At 37.5% G+C, this 23753-nt stretch overlaps 1 protein-coding gene across 3 annotated transcripts in view; it reads right to left on the bottom strand.

Moving 5' to 3' along the window:
• PDZD8 (PDZ domain containing 8) overlaps positions 1–23753 on the bottom strand; it is a 64182-nt gene that overhangs the window by 21075 nt on the left and 19354 nt on the right. For all 3 annotated transcript variants that reach the window (XM_081073697.1, XM_081073698.1, XM_081073699.1), the window contains exons 2-3: positions 22417–22542; positions 13597–13699 (exon numbers count right to left, since the gene is read on the bottom strand). In XM_081073697.1, coding sequence (XP_080929823.1) covers positions 13597–13699; positions 22417–22542 — 229 coding nt within the window. The remainder of the gene's footprint in view (positions 1–13596; positions 13700–22416; positions 22543–23753) is intronic.

The raw sequence follows: 23753 nt of genomic DNA, 5'->3' as shown, positions 1-23753 counted from the left end.
GAAATATGCTGAAAAAGTAAAGTCCATCATACAAACACAACTGACCTAAGAGATCTAAAGAATAAAAATGGTCCTTTGCCCAGGTTCAAAGAATGCTAGGAAAGTAATCACATCCAAATGATTACCTTGCAATATACTTAGGTGTCTTCTTTTTCTCCCTTTTTAAATCTGATGGAAGTCTCCACTAGTATTTTGATTTGAAACTAATTTAAATTTTATACAACCATTCCAGTGAAATAAAGAGCTCTGAAAAGTATACAAAGTCTGAAGTTGTTATGGAAACAACAGAGTGGAAAACTCGTGCTCTTAATTCCTTTGTCGGATAGAAACAACTCTCATTCTGAATCACCAAATCGACCCTCAAGTTCATATATTCTTCTGCAGGGTGATTTAAATCTTACTAAGGGAGCATGAAAGTCTTAGGGACTGATTGTCTTTTTTATAACTTTTTATCCTGAAATGATTTCAAACTTACAGAAAAGTTGCAAAAATAGGACAAATAATTTCCATTTATTCTGAATCCAGATTTCCCAGCTGTCAATATTTTGCTAATTTGTTTCTCTTTGCATTTTTTCCTGAACCATTTGAAAATAAGTTGCAGACATGATGCCCCCTTACCCTAAATATTTAAGTGTGTATTTTCTTACAAGGACATTTGCTTATATAACCACAGTACAATTACCAGTCAGAAAATTAACATTGATACAATACTATAATCTATAGACTCTATTCTAGCTGGAACACAATTTAAAAATACCTATTGATTATTTCTGCATCTTTGACCAAGGAATCACTTAGATGAGGGGTCAGCAAACTACAGCCTGTGTACTGTTTTATCTACAGCTTTCTGAATGTATTTTTCAATTTGGCAGAAAAATATATAGTTCATACCAATTTCTAAACATATATACTTCTATATATATGTTTTTTCTAAACATATATACTTCTAAACATATATATTTCTATAGAAATTGCTGATTATATTGTCAAAATATGCAAGTTTCCTCAAATTTCACAAATGAAATATCATCACAAAAATTAAAACTCTGCTTCATGTTATCTACTTCCTGATGCTCGCTCCATGGTTTCCTACTCAGACTTCGAACATCCTCAGCGTTGATTAATTTACGAAAGAGAATTCACACGTCATGTAGAAAACAAGCCATCTGTCCATACCCTTAAGAATCACTTGATAACCTTTAAAGAAATATAATGAATTACCCGGAAGTAGTCTTATTTACAATAATTGATAAAACCTTCTTATCTCTTCTAGTAGAGCACACTATTTATATAAAACAGTTTTCAAATACAACCACCTATTTGTCCAGTACAATCCAATATCAATGTAAATCAACACGCTTACAAATGGGACACACAGCTGTCCTCGAACCCACTTTAAATTCTACTCACATTCAATATTTGTGTGGAGAAATATTCAACACCTTACGGAAAGAGACTGGTTTAATAGGATATGTGAATTAAGTGTTATCGCTGCCCTTTCCATTTCCCTGATTGAAGGCAACAAAAATTTCAATCTAGTTTTACTTTAGCTTATTCATTTTAAAGTACCTTCAATTAGTAAATAGTAGAACGTCACACTTATAGTAAAATGCAAAGATGAATGCTGGAGATTTCAGTTGAGTACCACGAACTACTCCTTCCTAAATATTGTAAAACTATGCTATTAATTATAGACATCTAGACCTCTTTTCTATGTTATGACATTAACACTCTTTATTCCTAAGAAGTTCTTAATTGTTCTTAAATCTCCCTAAACTTCAATGTTTGCTCATTCTTTGTCCTCAGTTGAGATGGGCGGTAGCTCGTTGATCTCATCCTTTTTAGAAAAGCCTTTAATAAACTTGCTGATATTCTTAAAGGTCAATATTTGGCCTTCCTGTCTTAAAAAAAACCACTGTCCCATGACTGAGGAAGCTATTCCCCTGTCCTCCTCACCTTGTTACAGGAAGGATTTAAAAGGGAGTGGGGGCGGGGGATTCATAAGAATATACAAAATATCAGATAGCACTAAAAGCATGGAGCAAAAGAAATGGCATTTTGGTCACATTGGACAGTAATAGTTACTATTATAGTTACTCCATGCCAGATGCTGTGCTAAGTGTTTTACAGACATTGAACCCTTACGCTATTACTATTATCTCTGTTTTGGAGATTCTGAAATAATTTGTTCACAGGCACAGAACTAGAGTGGAAGAGCCCTTAGTTGAACCCACCACTGGTAGAGATGATACTGTAACTAAGAACCCCAGCGGGAGCCACACCGCCCACCCGCGTTTGCAGACTGTCTTCACCCTGACTAGCTGGGTGATTTGGGAAGCTCCTTTCTCCCTTTGTGTCTCCGTTTCCTCATATACAGAATGGAGATGATAACGGGGGTTGGCATGCCTCTTCTCGTGGGGCTGTAGGAGAATTAAATGGTTCATGCACAGAAAGTCTCACACTCATGACTGGCACAGAGGAACTGCGTGTATCTTATTACGGCTCCTCACTCCCGCTGGGCTGAGTGCACGTAGGCAGGACGTGTAACTACTGCAAATACTCTGCTACCGCCTCTCTCCTAAACTGTGTATTTCCTAGCTCTGCGTTCTGCCTCTCAGTGTACGACTCAGAAGATGAGCTATTTGGCCAAGTGGGTTTCTACGGGACGGTATCCTGTGCCTTGAATAGGATGTTTTAGTTCATGACAAAGTACAGACTGACTGAATCAGTTTTACTCAGATGAGAGAAAACTGGAGGGTCCGGAGAAATGTAATCCAAAAACAATGCTTAAGTTTTATTAACCATATTTCCTTAACTTGTTCTCAAAAGCTCTTTTAAAAGAATATTTAGATTCTTATTACTCTGTTGTGAAACCATTCTGCTTCTCTTTATTCTATCTCAAAAAAGAGGTCTAAAAACAGAGCATATGCCCCAAATGATGTTCAACTTACTAAATGTTAAAACTTTATGTAACAGCACCAAAAATATAAAAACAAAAACAAAAAACAGTAGATCACAGCAGCACATGAAAAATATTCCATCTCTGGACTGACCTCTGACAGTCACTGTACCTCAAACCCCACATGTTAGAATGAGACCTTCCTTCTCCCTCCTCCTGGCTCCAGCTGTTCTGGCTTCCTCTCTCACTCTTCAAAAACACCCCAATTTCCAGTTGTACCCAAGCCACACTGATGTTATTTTCTATGTTCATTGCCATCCTTTTGGTTTGGACTTTCATTACCCCTCACCTGTACTATTTCAAGTCTCTCCCTCATCAAATCATCCTTGACTTTCCCCATCTGCTGCTAGATTTGGTAAACATATTATTTACTACCTGCTATATGCCAGGTACTGTGCAAGACATGTCAATAAACAGAACCTCATTTTTTCCTCATACAACCCTGTGAAGCATTACTGGTCCTATTTTATAGAGAAAGAAAGTACTGTGCTTGTGGATGAGATGGGATTGGGGACTTGAAGACCAAGCTGCCAATAAGTGACTTAGCTAAGACTCCAATTCAGAGCCACGTCTGTCTAAAGCAAGCTTCTGACACGCTCACTTTATTCCAAGAGCCTCATGACTCCTACTGTTCTGGAGAGTAAGAGCCAACCCGTTTAACCTGGTATTTAAAGCCCTCTCTAATGCGGTCCAACCCTGTTAGTCTTGTTTTGCATCATCTTCCCTCACAACCATATCCTTTAGCCAACCTGGACAATTCACTATATCCAAAACATACTCAAGTACTCTCCCCCTCTTTATTTGGGTTACCCCAGATCCCCCACCTTGAAATGTTCTCCCTACCATCTCAAAATCCTACATACGTCGTGAGGCTTAGCTTCTTAACATATTCTTCCCTGGTTTTCCCGAAAGAAGGCTCTCTCCCCCTCCCAGGAACCCCGCAGTACTTTACCCTGGGACTCTCCTAAGGCATTCACGTGCTAGTCACAATACTGACGCTCCCTGCACTGCTTACACCTGCTTACGGCATTTCCTCACTGCTTATCCTCCTTGCAGGACCACACTCCCCTTGCCTTAACCGCACACTCAGCTGCTTCTTTCTCATCCAGCGCCTTACACTGACGTTTTAGTTCATGATTCGATTGGGAGAGTTAATGCTTCTGTACTTTAACCTAACTTCCTACTCTTTTCACAGTATTTCACAATCATATTAAACACACTTAGAAAATATGAGACAACAGAACTGCATCCCTCATTTTTAACCAAGATGAACTTTATGAGTGGAAATACTGCATAGGATTTACTACTAAAGCTCAAAAGCATTTTGTTGATTTAAGAAGCCAAGTTATAGAATATTATATGTGGTTAAAATTTCACTGAGTCCCTACTGTATTCACAAATATTATCAAAGTGAACTAAACCAGAGTTTTCATAAAAACTGACATTTTCAAAAAAGCTTTATTTGCTTTAATCTTTCTCTTCCTTTGGTAAGATTAAGACTGTAAATGGCAAATTGTTCCATAGGAGCACCAAAATGCTATCCGCAAGGCCTGTGGCCTTAAACAAACACGCCAAAATGCCAACTTGGAACTATCTCACCTAATGTATTTATAAATTTGTCTCTTACTTGAAATCAGTTCCTTAGGGAGCTCTTTTAGACTCTGTGTGTACATTCAACAGTGTGTGGTTAGATCTGAATATATGCCATTCAGCAAAACTTCTAAAACTCTTCAAAACTAAAAGGGAAGGAAGTGAACTACACACGGAGTAAGAAGTTTCGATGGTTTTAATGATGTTTGTTAATGATGTACCATATTTGTAAACTAAAATCCTTACTCTAAAAATCGCATTTTTTACAGAAGGCATATTGAGCACTAAATCTCATTCTGCGGACTCAACCTAAACACTTTTATTTGGTTAAGACATACATCAGTGATAGCTTGAGGGGAGAAGAGCCACAGAAATGTGACTAAGTTATGCTGAAACCTGAAAGTCTGGAAGAAAAAGGGTTGAAGGTAAATGGAGGCTCATGGCCAGACAGCCAGCTTCAGTCTCCCCATAAGTATTTATTGAATACCCACGAAATGCCAGTGTTGTGAGCCAAAACAATGATGGTATGTGCTATACAGGAAGATATTGGTGGAAGTAACACTGATCACATTTTCATACAAATATAAATGTGAATTCCCAACTGTGGCAAGTATTCCCAAAGAGTTCTTGCTCATTAGGGAAGATTTCCCAGAGGAATGATTTGTTGGTGAATCAGTCAGGATCGGATAAGGAAACAGAAAACAGCTAAGTATTTGAAACAGAGGGACCTGAAAACAGGGAAATGGCTACTCAGCAATGGAAGAACTGAAGCCGAACAGGGGATAGTGAGGCAACTCAGATATTAGGAACAGTCCGAAGTCACTTCAACCTTAGGCGGAAGGACACGGGGGGAAATGGCATTCAGAGGCCAGGGGCTGGAGCATGAGGTGGAAGCTGGAAGCATGGTGGACCTGTCCTGGAGAAGCACGGGGCCAAGGAAGAGAAATAGTGGCTGCCAGACATGTTGACCGAGGCGGAGAAGAGGAAGTATACCTGGCTACCCTAGTCCACGTCTGTTTCCCACCAGAGCTTCACAATGGCCCAACCCAGCTGCAAGTCAGCTGACACTGACGCCGTGGAAATACCACCCACATCGGTCAGCCCTGTCATGACGCAGTGCTGGGGAAGGGCCCAGAAATGCACCTGAGGCGAACAAGCTGAGGTCTGGCCCAGGCAGAAATCTGGACTATGGGTAGGTAGAGGTATACACGTGGAGAAACGTGCTGGGGAAGGGCCTACACCCACAAAAGCTGTGTAATGCACAGAGTATGACCAGTATGAGGACAGACAGACGGCCAGCATAGCCAAAGCAGAATGGGAGGGCAGAGAGAAGGTAAGCCTGGAGAAAGAGAGACCAGGCCAGAGAAGGCTCCAAGGGTCACATCCAGGAATCTGTCCTTACTCTAGGAGCTGTAAAAACCACTGAAAGACTTAAGGAAGATCACACTTGTATTTCCAAACAATCATTTATCCTCTCCTCCCCCTCCTAGGACATTCAAGGAACAACTGCAACATGCTAGGAATTCTACTAGGTACAAGACACACAGGATAAAAAAATGCAGCATATTTGTGCCCCGGTGAAGTGTACCAGCAAGTATGTAGCATGCAGTATTATCAAAGACCTCCTCAGTATCCTTCTTTCAGCATTTATCATCTGATTACCATCAGGGTCGTGAGACTTATCTTCACAGCCCCATACACTCACTCAGTTCCTTGCTCAGTAAATTTGTTGATTACCCTATTTATTTTTTGTATTTATAGGATTCCATTAATCATTCACCCACCTTTGTCTTTTCAGCTGAAGATCACTAATTTTTTCCCATCTATTTATCTTTATATGGCTAACTCACTTCCATGTTAATTTCAGTTCTTTCTCTCCACCTGATCCAGCTGTTATAAATTTCCTGTATTACAGAAATGCACAAATAATTCTGTGAGACGAATTTCATGGTTTTTAAATACGCATGTTCATTTTGTGACACCTACTCTCATGAAAAGTTGAATTTCTTGTTTTGGAGGCACAATGACATATTGTTTAGTTCTTTAAGGATCCTAGATCTCATGTAATAAGAACAGCTTGGAATTCTTTCTTACACACTTGTGCTAAGAGCTCTTTTCTCATTTTGTACTTCTTAACTTGGCATGTCCTAGAAAAGTTTGGTGCCACATGCAAGTCTCAGTGTTACATTGTATGCTCCTTCTTCTAGGTCTGTGCTGCCCAGTACAGCAGCCACTAGGACACATGGTCACTGAACACCTGAAATGTGGCCAGGATGAACTGTGATGTGCTGTGAGTGTAGAATATGCACCCGATTTCAAAGACTTTGTACAGAAAAAAAATCTCCTTAATTTTTATGTTAATTACATGTCGAAATGACAATGTTCTGGGTATATGGGTCAAATGAAACATTACTAAAATTAAGTTCACTTGTTTATTTTTACTTCCTAAAATGGGACTATAAGAAAATTTGGCTATAAGTGGCGTATTTTATTTCTATTGGACAGTGCTCTTGCAGACCATTTGTGAAAACTGACCAAGTTGTGGACTCATTCAATATCTCACGCCTGGTCACCTTTACCCTTGTTTCCCATATCCTTAAGACAGATCTATCTGTGACAAAATATTATCCTAGCAATTAGATGATTTGGTATGGATTTTCATCAAAAGCTTTCTGAAAACTAAAAATGCATTTGCTGTTTCCATTTCCTCTACTATATGCTTGTTTAGCATCTTCGTATTAGAAAGGAATCATTTCCCTACGTATTGTTATTTTCCCCCAAATGATTACCCGTTCTCTACCTATTTTTCCTCTATTCGGTTGCCTTACCCTTTACGCTGGAGTAAAGGGAGACTCACAGGCTCTTTAAGGCAGATTGCCTCTAAATCAGATTTAATCTCAGGCAACTGAACATGGCTAATCTTATTATGAAGGCCCTTCCATTCAAATCCCAGCTCCCCATTTTCAGTTATCCTTGCCTCTACTCTGAACTGCTTCCACACTCACCATTCCCAAACTATCTCCTAATTATTAGAGTGCCATTCACCGTCCAGTTTTTGTGAGAGGCAGTGGGATTGGATGGAACAAGTATTGAACCTCTTTGTGTATGGGGAAAAAATCCATTGACTCTGAAGCAGTCCGTGTTACGTATTTGGTTCCCATGTCTCTTTTCATACACTGAAAGTAGTTCTTAGAAAGTAGGCATCATCTCCTCAAATGTCTCTTTAGTTAATAAGGGTGTGCCTAAAAAAACAACTGAAGTTTTGATAGGGAAACAGCAGTGGAGAGAAAGAAAAGTGTGACTCAAATCAAACAGAAAGATACAGTCCAGAATTAGGAAGAGAAGTCTTCTGACCTCATAATTTGGGGCGCGGCTTGACCATATCTAAAATCCTTCTTATAGCAGTTGCCAAGTGATACCACGTGATACTTTGAAAGGAATATACTCATCCTGATTAAGAGTTCCAAATTATCATTTATGGATTCTCCCCAATTGTTAACTGAATGCTCTTCAGGGATTTATTGCTTCTTATTTTTTGGCAGATCTGAAATATCATGATATCTCCTAACGCATTTCCTCCCAGTTCCCTTGGGCTCCTGCACATTGGGCTACACGAGACATGAAGTGTTTCTGCTTCTGTTTATACTGAACATTTGACCGTTCCAATATCTCTCTTCTGCCCATCGACTGTGCAAATTCAAGGGACACAAAATATTCCTCTTTAATTCCTTCTCCATTTCAAGACAGGAAGAAATTCATACTCTTCCTTTCTCTTTGATAGTGACCTATTTATGCCAATGTACTGACTTCATAGTACTTCATAGTAGATTTTAAACCTTCTATCTTTAATTATAGAAGGAAAGACTTGGTCTCTTATGAAGGACAATTGCTATCAAGTGTCCAAGTGCTAGAAGGAGAGGGAATAGGCTCAGCATCAGAAAATGTACATTAAAAGGCTTGTTTTAAAAATGAAAACTCCTTTCATCCTTTTACCTGGAATGGAGAACCAGGGAAAGAGCTAGACAGGCCCCACCCCCACGCCTCTACCCCAGAACTCCCAGGTCCAGAGGTTCCACAGCTTATTTTCATAGGGCCTTCTCTTTCCCCCAGATGATCAAGCATTCCAGTTGCCCAAAGAATACAACAACCTGTTTGAAGGATGAAGTGATAGTGTGGATAAATGATAAAATAGATGGCATGGACAGCACAGGCAGGACAGTTGAAATAGACAGAGAGAGGGTAAGAGAAAAGAACATTCACTCATAACGTATTTTATGACTGGAACTAAGGGTAATGCAAGTGGGTGGTCAACGGTGAGGGAATTTCAATTCTGGAAGCGTAACACGCAGGATCTCTCTCTTTAAAACTGTGTGTGTTCACGTGACATGTATGTGATCTGTTTGCTTTACCATGCACACAAGAATGCTTATGTATGTTTTAACATGTTTAATGCGTCCGATTAATTTTACGAATTTTATTTGCTAAGCACTATAAATTCTAGAGATGTATAGTTGTTTTTAATAGTTTCTTACTGAAATATCATGTTTCCTACAGAAATATCATGGAAACTTATAAAATCTGAAAATTCCTTAAATCTGTTCATTAGTGAAAGGGAACCAATTATCATCACCAAACTTGCAGATTACAGTGGACTGAAAATAAACTGGCTTGTCTTTTGGTGTAGGTGAATGTATTTGTAGTATTGACTTCGTTATTTCTTGCAAGATGATCCTGTAATTTTTGTTTAAGCCTAATATCTAATTTATTTGTACCTCAGCTGTCACATTTTATTTGAGTTTCATGATAAATCTTTCCTCATTTATTATTTTTACCATCACAAAATACCTCATTTACCCTATGAGCTCTTTGATTTCGCAAGTGAGCTAACAAGCAGGGCACTGACCTGAGTGTCAGATTTTGCTCCAAACTTACCTTGGATTTCTAACAAGGTAGGAAGCGAGCTTTATGCAGGTTATTTGTTAACTTATCCTTGTCAATTATTCTCTAATATCCCAATTTAACGAAAGTTCCTTAAAACTAAAAAGTCATCAGGTAGATTTAAATTTTTTTCTTGTGGCAAGACTGTGGACTGGCCACCTAAAAGGTATTTATAATGCTTTTCCCTCACCTTCTACTTCTACAAAGGCTGAAAAACTGAAATGATTCCCCATACTTCCATGCTGCTAGGGGAGTTCATGTGACTCAGTTCTAGCCAGTGAGACGTAAGTGGAAATCCCTGGCAGGAGTTTCCGGGAAAGTATTAAAAAGGATAAAACCTGGCTGACATGTGCCTTTGGCACACTTTAGACCTCATCCTTTTTCTTGAAAGGTGGATAGTTAGGGGTGCATTAGACATCTTGCAACCATGAGGACAAAACCCCACACTAAGGATGATGGAAGAAGCCAATAAAAGCCAGGCTCTTTGTCTGTTGAACTGCCATATTAACCAAGGGCTTTTCACAGAAGACAAACAGGTCTCTTTTTGGCTTAAGCCACATTCATTAGATTTCGCTAATACCTGCTGCAAGAATTGTAAAACTGTTCCATCTCTACCCTCAACATTTGTGCAATTACTACAAATCTAAAGCTTTCCATCTGTTATTGATCTTCCCCTATTAATAGCAAAAGGTATGTTATAATGCTGTAAAAACTCAAAGGCACGTTTAAAATATGGAAGAAATTAAGTTTCTTTCATTCTGCATATCCACTGAAATTAGTGACTAACTGAATAAATTTCAACATTTAAAACCCAAATTTAAACCTGAAGATTGTATTTATACAAAGATAGCCTCTATACTCATTAAATACTTTAGCATATTTATTTCCAATGATGCACTTTTTTTTCCTATCCAAATTTACAATATATTCCAAATTTTCAAGTCCTATTCGGCAACGTTTTATATATTCTTGAAGAACACTCTAATTCTCCATCCCAGAGTTATTAAATTCAGACATATGTAATTTAATTCCTGGAGACACTTAACTGCTGCTGACATTTTTGACACCTGATGTAATTAGTAACCTAGAATTATTTCTCCAAAACTCCAATACTTATGAAATATGCTAAGATCTAAAATTATGACTCAAGATTAAGCTTACTAACCTTTGCTATAAAATATTAAAGCTGTCTAATTTAATGTAATAAAGGAAACTGAAAATGCCAACAGCAATGGCAAGTTATGACTATTTCATACCCATAAATATATGAGAAACCAATAATGCTTTCTCATATATTTATGCATTTCAGAACAATCTGTGAAGCTGGTTATTCTAGTCCTCTGAGGAGTTGCTCTACATTGGATGAGATGTAACTTAAAAGAAGGTTAAGGCATGAACAACCACCAAAAAGGGGAGAGACTTTCCTAAAAACCACTATTTTGACCATGTCATTCCCATGCTCAAAATCTTCAATAGCTCCCAACTGCTTTCATAACTTCAAACTCTGTGGGTCAGCCCATCCTCCCTTTCCACTTTACTTCTCAGCCTCCTCCCACACCCCAATCAAAATTACTCTATTCCAAAAGAATTTCATATTGCTTATTTTTATATAAGAATGTTCACAATAGTTATTATATAAACAAACTGAAAACAACTTAATAGTCAAAGGAACATCTATAAAAATACCACATAACCATTAAAAGCCATGGTCTTCAAGAGTATGGCAATATGCTTATAGGCCTATTTAAAAAGTTAAGAATTGTGAGAGAAAAAAGAAAAAAATACAAATACAAATAAAAACAAACAAAAGAATTGTGACTATTTAAAAAAATGCTACAAAGAATAATAGACTATTCTAGAATAGCAAAAAGCACATTACTACTACTATAAAACAGCTAGGTAAGTATAGTTCAAAAGTACCTATTCACCTGTATAATGACGACATAATAGAGAAATAGTTTTCCTAAATATTGGCTACTAATAATAATCATAGAATTGGTGATACTGCCACGAAGAGCTAAATGAGACAAAAACAGCTAAATACCTAAGTTGTTAAATATACCTTTAAAGAGTACAACTATAATTTATTCATACAAAAAAACCTACTAACATGTTAAATAGATCTTATCTTTAAAAAGACTAGTAGTAACTCCAGATAGGTTTGGGGGTTCCAAGAAGCACCTTTGGAATTTTATTATTACCAGACCTATAGTATTTCAATATATGCTTAGTAAATGAAATAAATTTTCTTTAAAAAAAGAAAAAAAGGCTGTAGGTTCCATTAAGGCAGGGGTGTCCAAACTGCAGCCTGCGGGGCCAACTGCGGCCCACAATCCATTTTTAATTGGCCCACAGCAAATTCCAAAAATATATTTAGTTTACTTAAATAAACCAGGTGAGGCAATACGTACTTCACCTCGAGTGAGTGGCCCGGCTGTTTGTGTATTTTACCGCATATGGCCCTTGGTAAAAAACGTTGAAAAAAGTTTGGACACCCCTGCTTTAATGCATAGATTTTCTTTTTTTCTATTTCAGACATAAACTTCTGGGATTCTATTTCCAATGTGAAGCTTCATGGGCTTATTTAATAAGAAATTCTGTAGACAACATTTGGATAAACGTTCTAAATCTTTAATACACTATTAGATTTATGCACATGCCAAGAAACATCTCATAATTACTATTAAAACTGCTATGCAGAATATTCAGAAAATACCAACTCAACTTTGGAAACAAATTAACTAATAACTAGTGCCAATTTTTATTCATTTAAGAACCCACAGAACCCAACAAGCCCAACTAAAACATGTTGATAGTAAAGCACTGCTTTGTTTATTTTTAATTATAGCACTTAAAATTTTTTAAAAGCCTTTACATTTTTTTCAGTCTTGCAGTTTAGGTGACAGTCTCTTTTGAGAGATATCAAAAAAGAAACTAGAACTCTAAGTCCTTCACACACCCAAAGTATATCCCAAATCCATTCTCTTCTTTCCATTTCCTCAGCTACCACCTAGTAAAAGTAACCAACACCTGCCCTGAATGCCTCCTAACTGGTCTCCCGTTAGGTTTACCCCCGTCCTCCTACAATCCTTTCTCTACACAGGCAGACCATTTTTTACAAAATGTTCAGAAGATCAATCACGTCACTCCTCATCTTAAAACTCTCCCCCCACAAACAGTAAAATTCCAACTCCATGCCCTGCATGGTCAAGCATGCCTCTACCTCACGTGTCACACTCTCGCTACACCAGCCTTCTTTCTGGGTCCTCAACCATGCCTTCCTGCACACATCTGCTGCCCCGCTTGCTTGAAACGCCTGCCAGGCCCTCTCTCCCCTGAACTCCCCATATGGCTTGTTCCTCCTCATGATTCAAGCTTCTGCTCCAGCGTGAGGTTTCAGATTTAGCGAATAAAAATAGGGGATATGCTTCTACCAAAAAATTATTTACTGTTTATCTGAAATTCCAATTTAACCGGGCAAGAGTCAGGGGCTGGCAAGCCTGCTCAGGTGTCTTCTCTTTAGAGGCGCTCCCTATCTATAGGAGTCTCTTTTGTCGTAACTCATTACTCCTTTGTCACAATCGTATGTTGTTCATAGCCCTTGTCAATCTATAGGAATTACTTTGCTCACTTCTTTGGTTTACTCAGTGACTGCTATGTTCTACCTCTACTCTATAGCGTGTAGTTCACCTTTCCGCTCTTCTAACCCTCACACCAAACCTCTACCCCATGTCAGCACCACAAACACAGGGCCTTTTCTTTCTTGAACTGTTTCCCCAACATGTAACACAGTTCCTAGTTCAAAGTAAGCACTCATAAAATACTTGCTGAATAAATGAATGCTCTAAATTTACAAGCTTTCTGAGGTGTTTATAATTTCCTGCTAATTCCATAACTGTGACACAATTTTAAAGTCTGACTTGGTTTCTTACACAAGCAAGCAAGCTCAATACTGCAGTTTTATGTGATTCATTTCATTACTGATGTAACAAGACAAATAATTATTTGCACATGACCAAAAAAATTATAGAAATATAGAAATATTAATAAAAGCATGCTTATAGAATACAAATTTTATACAGATGTAAAACTATGCAAACCAATTTTACCGTCTTAATGGAACTCCTTTGTTTTTCTTCCCAAACACTACTGCTCAACTCAAGTGTGCAATGAACATTTGCCTCTCGGTCATAGGATCCAAAAATGAGTAACCTGCAGTATAAAAATAAAACAAGGAGACTATTACACCAGTTACATGCATTAAAATTCTTCTTTCTGTTCATTACACCAAGAACTAATAAACTATTCCATTACTATAAAAATCTTAACAGAAAAATAATTAAATCAAACACTTGGTACACCCTCTAGTGGAAAAGTGAAGTAAAGCTAAAATTAGATGAAATTCTAGGACAAGCCTCTAAATCAAACACAGAAAGTAGTATTTATTCATGAGGTAAACAAATTGACCAGATAATCTATACATAGCTACAAATCATTAAAATCAGAATTTAAAAAATACGTTGTAGAATGATGCATAACATAATACCACCTCTATAAAAGTTAAACAGATACAAAATAGTACAATATTTTTGACCAAAATAATTGCTTATGAACACACACACATACACACACTTCTCCATCTACTAATGTGACCTTTAGGCAAATTGTTTAATTTCTCTAAGCCCATCTCTTCCTCTGAAACATTCAGAGCAAAAATAGTACTTAACCTCTTAAGAGCTGTAGTGAGAATAAAGAAGACAATGCATGCAAGGCATTTAGCATAGTAGCTAGCAAAAAGTAAGTGCTTAATAAATGTTTATTTCTATTATCTTGAAAACAGCTGTCAAGGAATAATTGTGTCACTTAATGTTACTGCTTAATGTTCAGATCTAAAAAGGAAATCTCAGGTCCAATCTTGACATGATATAAAGCACTTTTTATTACTGGAGGAAAAAATGCTACCCACATGTCCAACTTCTATATTATCTATCTTCTAAATCAGAACATAAGTCTGCCAATACGTTTTAGGAGTAAGCTGGAGAATAACTTTAGCATTAATCGACATTATTACTTTTGCTTTTCCTCTACATGAAGATCATGTAGATAGGATAGGAGTGAGATAACGAAAGAAAGTGGATGAACACATGCAGTTAGAGAACTCAAGCAAATCATGTCCATACTTCACAAACTGACTTCCATAAACAGAAAAGCATGAATAAAATGATGGCAGAAAAATATCCCTAACTTTAAATCTTAAAAATTATTTTTAAACAGTGCTTATCAACCTATTGCCAAAAACATTAAGAAGAGTCGCAATTATAAAATACTAAGTTTAGAAAAATAAGAATTTTCATTTATCAAAGCTTTGCTGCCACCATCTGTTCAAAAGAACAAACTACCTAAGGGCCTTCACTACCATGCAGAGAAAGCTGTGCACCTGCTGGTCCACTCAGTCCCAACAGATAGTAATCCTTTGGATTCAGGATCAAAAAGCACAATTCTTGGAATCCTCCCTTGAAATCATAAGTTATTCTATATTGTTCATATCACCATTTTTATGTTTAAAAAAAATAACACAAATTTTAACAAAAATTAACTCATTAAAATGAGTCACAGACCTAAATGTAAGAGTAGAAAATATAAAAGCAAATCTTTGTGACTTTGGATTAGGCAATGGTTTAAGGTAAAACACCAAAAGCACAAGTACCAAAAAAAAACCAAAATAGATAAATGGAACTTCACTGAAACTAAAATTTTGTGCTTCAAAGGACACCACCATGTAAGTCACAATCCTCAGAATGGAAGAAAATATTTGCAAATCATGTACCTCATAAGGGTCTATCTAGTATAACCCAATTTAAAAAATGGACAAAGGATATGAATAGACATTTCTCCAAAGAAGATATGCAAATAGCCAATAAGCACATGAAAAAATGCGCAACATCATTAGACATCAGGGAAAAGCAAATCAAAACCACAGTAAGATAGCACTTCACATTCGCTAGATGAGCAATAAAAAACGAGAATAACAAGTATTGGTGAAGATCTGGAGAAACTGGAACCCTCACACATTGCTGAAGGGAATGTAAAATGGTGCAGCCACTTTGGAAAAAGTGAAATGAGAGCATACATTCATACAAAAATTTGACATGAATGTCCATAGCAGCATTATTCATAACAGCCAAAACGTGGAAACAACCCACATGAGTATGTCCAACCACTGATGATGGATAAATCAATCAGATACACCTCTTACCCAATGAAGTGTTCCACAGTAGCTTCAATTCCAAAATAGTTTTTCCTTGCACTACATTTCTATAGTACTTATTACTTAAGCCTCAATTCAAAATCAGACTGCCTATGTGGTCAGCTTACTTATGTATTTGTTTCGTGTTAGCCCTAAATTACATTTCACGTTTCTAGAGTGCAGGTGTTAGACTTGACAATTTTCTGTGTTTACTAAAGTACTTAGACAAAATGCCTTCGCTACTGATAGTGGCAGAAGAACTGGTAGCAGAGGTGGGAGAAACAGCAGCAGTGGTGGTAGGAGCTAACATTGCCTGCAGGACAGTTTTAAGAGCTTTTACATGTATTATCCCACTCAATCTTCATGATTATTCTACCAGACTATTCTACCAATATTTTTACCCTAATTTCCAGATTAGAAAATTGTGACACAGAGAGGTTGGGTAATTTGGTCAAGATCACACAGCTAGTGAAGAGTCTGGACCACATAAACTGAGATGAACGAGTTTAAGAAATTTTGACAGAAAAAGAAAAAGAGGCAGTTACCTTTTGGACAAAATCATGAACCCTACCTGCAAATAAAATATATTAGAAGCACTGACTGACAGTTAGGGTTTAATGGCACAAAGAGAGGAAAAATTCAGACTATTTTAAATACTCTTTTGAATTCTTATTTTCTGGCCATAGTTCATTTCACAGTTCATTTCTGTTGAAGGTATTATATATAAGTATATAGCATGCCAATATCACATTTAAAACATCTTGGGGTTTGGCATTTTGCTTTGGTTTTATGTCAGTTGGGTTCCTAGTTAATTTTCTTAAATTCTTTTTACAATTCAGACATCAGAAGAATTAAAACAGCTACATTTTGCTATGTGAAATAGCAATGAAGGTATTCAATTATAATACAAAAGAAACAATATTACTTTCCAACACAATAACCTTAGGGAAAAGAAGGTGGGGGAATAAAAGACAAGCTACACAGACCCAGGACAGATGAATTCCAAATTTGGAATGTCTGAAAAGTCTGCTTCATAATGATAAAAGGGTCAATGTATCAAGAAGAAATATGCACCAAACTACAAAACCAAACTACAAAAAAGAGATAAATTCAGAGTCATGGCTGAAAATGTGAACACCACACTTCATCCAGTAATTGACAAAACTAGACCAAAAAATTAGTCAAGACACAGAAGATCCGCATGACAGCCCTCACTCTGTGTTAACTGCGTATCAGAATTGGGTCCCCACTTTGCATAGTTCTGACATTCTGACATGCAAGGTCTGGGTTAACACAGTGCCATGCTGAGTAAGAACTGTGCGTATATATTTTTCTATATTTGTGGCTTTTGGAAGCATGTTAATGCTCTCTATATAGACAAAAATAAAAATCATGGATGGAAAGGCAGGGGTTGGGGTACACCGAAACTGCAAGTGAACTGAAACAAATAATCCCAACTACATTTCAAATGAATGAGATAGTCACACTGAAGGGGAAATTAGTCTAATTTGTGAATACAGTCACGTATCACTTAATAATAGGGATATGTTCTGAGAAAAGCATCGGTAAGCCATTTCATCGTTGTGCGACCATCACAGTGTGCACTTATACACACCTAGACGGTGGAGCCTGCCACACACTGGGGCTGTATGGTACAGCCTCGTGCTCCCAGGCTACCAACCTGTACAGCACGTTGCCAGGGTACATGGACAGGCTGGCTCTACACCGTCACGGAAAGCTTTTCCTGAAGTGGCAGTGGCACCTGAAACTTGCTAAGGTTGCAGTTCTGGTGGACCTGTGTCCTGTATAGGATCTGGGGTCTTCAACAAAGAATTTACAGCAATGTCCTCTGAAGGCCATCAGGCTGGATCTGGGAGGGCTGCAGTGCCCTCTGAATATGCAGTGCTGGGGGACAGGCTCTTCTGTGTGAAACAGGTCAGTGGCTCGCTGACTGGGATGTCATCTGTGCACCCAAAATTGGGGTGTTCTGAGCGCACGGGAATCTATTGCCAAGCCTCACAGATACTGCTCCCATGAGAGAGAGAAAATATTTTCCTCCTGAACCATCCTTCCATTGGAAATTTCCTTCCATTTCTTATAGGAAATTGAGCTCCATTAGAATCTTATGGGACCATCATCATATATGTGGTCTGTCGTTGACTGAAACGTCATTATGTAGCACGTAACTGTGCAGTACTTGACCACACACCCTCATTCTTGGGTAGTGTAGGGGAGAACTGCAAATACATCCTGAATCCTTTTAGTAAGTATGTTTTCTATATTTGTATGGACAAAGCAATTCTGAAACTATCTGAGATGTATTACAAGACAGCAAATGAGGAGAACTGCTGACGGCACTGGAGCCAGGGTTCAAGGGAACAAGGAAAGAACCAAGGCAAGGAACAACCCTATGAGGACGAACTGGAATTGGAAGTATTGGGTGAACACATGATTTCTAAATTACATGTGTGTGTGTATGTATGCATGTATGTATAAATGTCTACACATATATGTATTTTGCAACACTGAAAGGGCCTAGCTATAAATATATGAAGTAATATATGAAGTAGCAATGAACACACCCAACATCCAGGTTTGATTTCTAATATCATTCTCTACTAAAAGGAACCCTGCTCTTTGGTAAAATAGCTGATTCTAGAAGTGTGGCAGAGAAGATGAAAAATGAACCTGGAATAGCTTGTTAAACCAGAAAGTAATAAAGACCTCAGAAAAAGGGGGGTGGGGGTCATGTCACAAGAATACGGAGCCAGTTTGAAGGGGTTCCTAGTGGCCAAATCAGGGACAACTGAGGCACAAAATAATTAAGAATAGTAAAGAGTTATATTGAAAAATACAAAAATCCATGAATCTGTGTTGATAATAGATAAGTAGGGAATAAGGTAGGACTCTTGCGAATAGAGTAGAATGTCAACTGCTGTGATTGTCTTTTCTGTATTTGTGTTAACATTAAAGAAAATTTTAAACGATGTATTTTTGGAACCCAGTAAAACAAAACAACATGTTAAAAGCTGCTGAGAAAACACAGGCTTTAGAACAGTATACTCGTAAGTGTGACTGACTCAAGTGAAGAACTGACCTTAATTAGAATCTTCTATCTATAATTAGGACAGGCTGTACCCGAAATGTACCGCTTTAGAGTACAGAACTCTCACACAGCAAAACTTCACAGGCTTTGCCTTCACTGACAATAATCTTATTTTGGTTTTTAAAATACAACTGGTTGACAAAAGCAGCCAAAGAGAAGAAAATGCATCCATTACTTCGTTCAATGTCTTTTACATAAAGATGTGACAAATCTCTCCTAGGATTTGGTGCCAGAAATTTATCAGAAACTGAGAGCTAAATAATCCGTTAAGCTCCCTTTGCTGGCAGAAAATTGATCTCTTCTCTATATGGTTGTTTTTAATCTAATTCATATTCTATTTAACTGCACATGAGCATACGTTTTCTTTGCAAAATCCTTTAAGACAGACTATACTTCAAATGTACTTTAAGATAGACTATAAGATATACTTCAAATCCTTTAAGACAGACTATAAATGATAAATCAAAAATAATAATCTTAATACGACTAACACTAATGTGCAATAATTTAGTGTTCTAATAGCAGTACTACAAATACAGCACTTGAGTTCATCTGTCACTTACAAAATCAACTTTAGCCAACGCAAAAAAAACCACAACTGTTCAGAATGACTGTGTTTTTAAAAAGTTTGACAGAAGCAAAGTGTTAGAAACAATTTTTAAAACAAAATTGTGTTTCCACCCCCAAGCTTTTAATTGGGAAATTCAAAACTCTATTTCAGATAATTAGAAAAGATCCTCCCTTTACAGCGTGAGACCCTTTTAAGAAAATTCAAATTCCACTTGTCACGATCAAACATGCAAAAAAGTTTTGTTTAAAGATTTTTCTTCTTGCTAAACACTATAAGGATTATACTAAGGCGTAATAACAGAAGCTATATCTACTGAAGGTTTACCACATGGGAGGCACCATGGTTTATGTACCTTCTCTGATCACAATCACCGACAAGGTGACAGACACCCTTGCCCATTTTACAGGTGTGTAACTTGCCTAAGAACATATAACTAGCATGTAAAGACAGAACTTTCTAACTCAAAAACCAGTATTACTTTCACTTCGTGTTGGCTCCAGAAGCATAAAGCTTCCAGTTGTACAAGAACTCTAATATTTTCAATAAACAGTTTGTTTTCTATGAATACTTCTATGTCTTTCCTCCTTGGCAAAATTTACTCTCAAAGCTTTACAACATGTAAATCTGATGACTGAATGAATAAATGAATGAATGAATGAATAAATAAATAAATCTCCTTCAAGGCTATCTTTGCAGGCTGGTGGAATGGATGGATGAGTAGTTAGATAGGAATTAAGAACAGAAGAGTCAAGAAATTTTGTGAAAAACCGTCCTTCAAATGTCTAGACGTTGCTATGATTATTTTGGGAAAGGTAATCCAATAGAATGATTCTGAGGCCTGTGGATCTACATGCCATTCACTGAAAGAAATAAACAAGCATCAGTTCAAAATTTCCTTTGCCACAGGCCACTTGAAAAATTGTTAATGCTTCTAAATGTTAATATGACAAAACCAAATTCTAATTATATATTTAATGCTCATGCTGTCCATGGCACATTAGCTTAGCTACTTCAAATTCAGACTTGTACAGAGCTAAGTTTTTATTATATATGTCATTTTATTGTACACTGAAGTTCATTTTACAAAATGTACAGATACTTTATCTTTCTTTGAGAAATGAATTCCTCTTCAGACTTTCTGATATAATGGGGCACAATAATTAGTCACTCCAAGACTTAAAAAAATATTTAGTATATCATTAATATACTCAAAATTAACCTATTATTATTAGCAAGGGCACAAATATATTAGGTACAAAAATATAACCTCTGTACTTCAGCACTATTTTTGAGTTGGAAATAAAAATAGACGTGATAAGTACCAAATAAGTGGTACAAACAAGTGTAATAGAAATGTGGTCTAAGGACGACAGAATACTTGTACTTGGAATGGTCAGCACACACACTAAGGAAGTAGCTTTAGAGGTGAACCAAGAAAGGCTGGTTTCAAGGAGCAGAAAATGGGGTAGGACCTTCAGCCTGTGAAAACAGTGGGGGGCCCACACAAGGAGATTGGTACTTCAAAATATCGAAAGCAGGGGATGATGAACTATGGTTGTCCATAGGCCAACTCCAGCCCCCTGCTAGTTGCTGTGGGGCCTGTGGGCTATCAGTGGTTTTTACATTTTTAAATGGTTGGGGGAAAAAGAATATTTGAAGACCATGAAAATTACAAAATTCATGTGTAGAAAGTTATGGGCACACAGCCACACCACACCATTTGTTTACGTCCTGCCTATCTATAACTGCTTTCACACTACACGGCAGATGTGAGTAGCTGCAACAGAAGCCATGTGAATCATAAAACCTAAAATATTTATAACTGGGTCATTCAGAGAAAGAGCTTTGCTAACACCTTCCCTTAGGAAGACCTATGTGGCTGAGGGGCTGGGCAGAAAAAGACACTAGAGAGGTAAAAGGGGCATGTAAGCAATGGCAATGATTTGGGTCTATATTCCACGAGTAATGAAGAAACCATTAAAGACTATTAAAGAGAGTGACAATTAGATTTGCATTTAGAAAAGCTCATTCTTCCTAACCAGTGTTAGGACAAAAAAAGAGCTCAGGAAAAAAATCTTACCAAAAGTAATCTCACAGGATGATCTGATCATAAATTCCTAACTGGGCAGGTCATGGTGGGTAGTTATGCCAAAGGCCCATTAAAAGATTTATCTTTGCCTTAATCAAGCCCTGTCCATTGTTTTTGTGCATCACACCTTTGAAATGCCAGAGGAATCCTCTTTTTTTAGATCTCTTTGAAGCGTAACCACCCTCAAAGGAGCACATGATCTTGTTAACTATCCTGCACCTTGTTTTCTCCCACCTTCATGTATCTTCCTTACATTTCCCTCCATACAATTCCGAATGTATAAAAAGACACTGCAAAACTGTCCTTCTCCAGTGCATCTGAGATCTTGCTTTCCAGCATGTCGTTAGTTTGGCTCAAATAAACTCTTATAAAAATTCTCTCCAGGTTTGAATGTTCTCACGTTGACATAAATAAGGCGGCTAGTACACTGCGTAGCTCAAGACAGATATTGACACAGCTTAAACTGTGGGGCTCGTAAAGTAAAACAAGGAGTCTGAGCAAGATTATTTCGGAGATTCCCTTCCAGTTCTAACATTTTAAAAATCACAGGGGTTTTCCAAGTCTGGTTTTGCAACTTTCTGGGTATTTCCAATTATCATGAACAATTCTCAAAACGGTTATGCTATGAACAGCTTTCCAATAGGTAGTAAGTCAGACATATGCCAACAGAGTATCATGCATCCAAAACTGGGAATCAAAGATGAATAAATGACCCCCCATTGGAATGCTTTCTAAAATATGGTTTATAATTTCTGCAATCCGAAAAGAACTACTTTTATGAAATTTATGATTAAAGAATTTACAGATGATACAATATAAATGAACACAAAGGGGGAATAAACACAAATACTGCATAAGTACGTTTTCACTGCACTTTCTTTCCCCTCCTGTAGTAAGGACAAAACACAGAACGTACCTGCTACATTCTAACAGTGTGACTTTCAGCCGGCCTTCAATAAGTGCCCATTGTTGTATATGGATATGCTCGTCTTCATCTTCTTCAAATCCTTGCAAGGTTTGGAATGGAAAAAACGGCTTAAACCTGACAAAAGGAAAGGAAAGTCTAAATTTCTGAAAAATAAACATTTAAATTTCTGAATAATAAACAGCACAGCGTAAAACACAGTAGCAAAGCCCTAACACTGCATGTGCCCAACAAACCAGTGCTTACCACACTCCCCATACCTGGCAGCCAGTGCTGCCTTCTCTGGGGCGCCCACACCTCCTGGTTTATCGGCATGCTCTAAATGACAAGGTGGGACACTCAGAACAAAGAAAAAGAAAATCTAGAGATCACCAGGAGGCCCTGTAACGTGCGTGAGGCAGGTGACAGATTCTTTCTGGACCAGATGGGAAGTGTTCCTACAGGACAAGACCAAAAGCCAGCACACACTGTTCCATGGAAACCACTCTGGTTTCACATGTATTATTGTGCCGACCCTCATGGTAACATGGTGAGGCATGGCTGCAAATCATTTCCTCATTTCAAACAGATAAGGAAACAGATTCAGAGAGAACAAAGAGCCTGCTGGAGATTGCATCCGTTATTAAAAAGTTACAAGATATATGCCAGCAAAATGAGGGCATAATGCAAGAAAGAAGAAAGTGATCCAGAAAACCGTGGATCCAAGTCAAGAGAGCAATGATTTCCTAAACCAAGATGACAGATGTGTGACAAACCAAGAGAGAAGCCCAGTTTGGGGCAGGTGATGAAAATTCCAGGAAGGAGATCTCCGGGAAATAAGGGGAATAAATAGGATAGGCAGAAGGAATGAGAAGAAGAGGTTAATTTTCCAATTAAATCTTGAAAATTTAGTTAAGGCAATTAGGTAAGAGAATAAAAAAAACTCAAACTTGACTTTAGGGACATACTGCTTTGAGTGGCACAAAGATTTTGAAATTGAAATCTAGAGAAGGAAACATAAATCTGCATATTAGGCAGCTCTGCAATAAGAAAATTACACAAATATCATAATTATGTAAATACACACACCCATCAAGAAGGATTTAACTGTTATCAATTATATATAAGGATGTAGTTCAATGAATGAATTGAAAAGTGGTATAACTAGAATGGGAAAAGGCAGAGGGAAGGTAAGAAAAGGTATCACTTAGCTAAATCCTTATCTGTCTTAGTAGGAAGTTCATCAATAGACAATTTCTAAAGTTGTTGCATCAAGAACAGCTGTATGACCTTGTCTAGCAACAGACAAGTAACGCCATAATTCTCACAATTCTATGAGGTGGGTACTA

This window comes from Rhinolophus hipposideros (genome assembly GCF_964194185.1).
Source record: "Rhinolophus hipposideros genome assembly, chromosome: 15".
NCBI classification, from domain to species: domain Eukaryota; kingdom Metazoa; phylum Chordata; class Mammalia; order Chiroptera; family Rhinolophidae; genus Rhinolophus; species Rhinolophus hipposideros.
The sequence above is the reverse complement of the archived record's forward strand: the minus strand, read 5'-3'. Positions and strand labels throughout refer to the sequence as shown.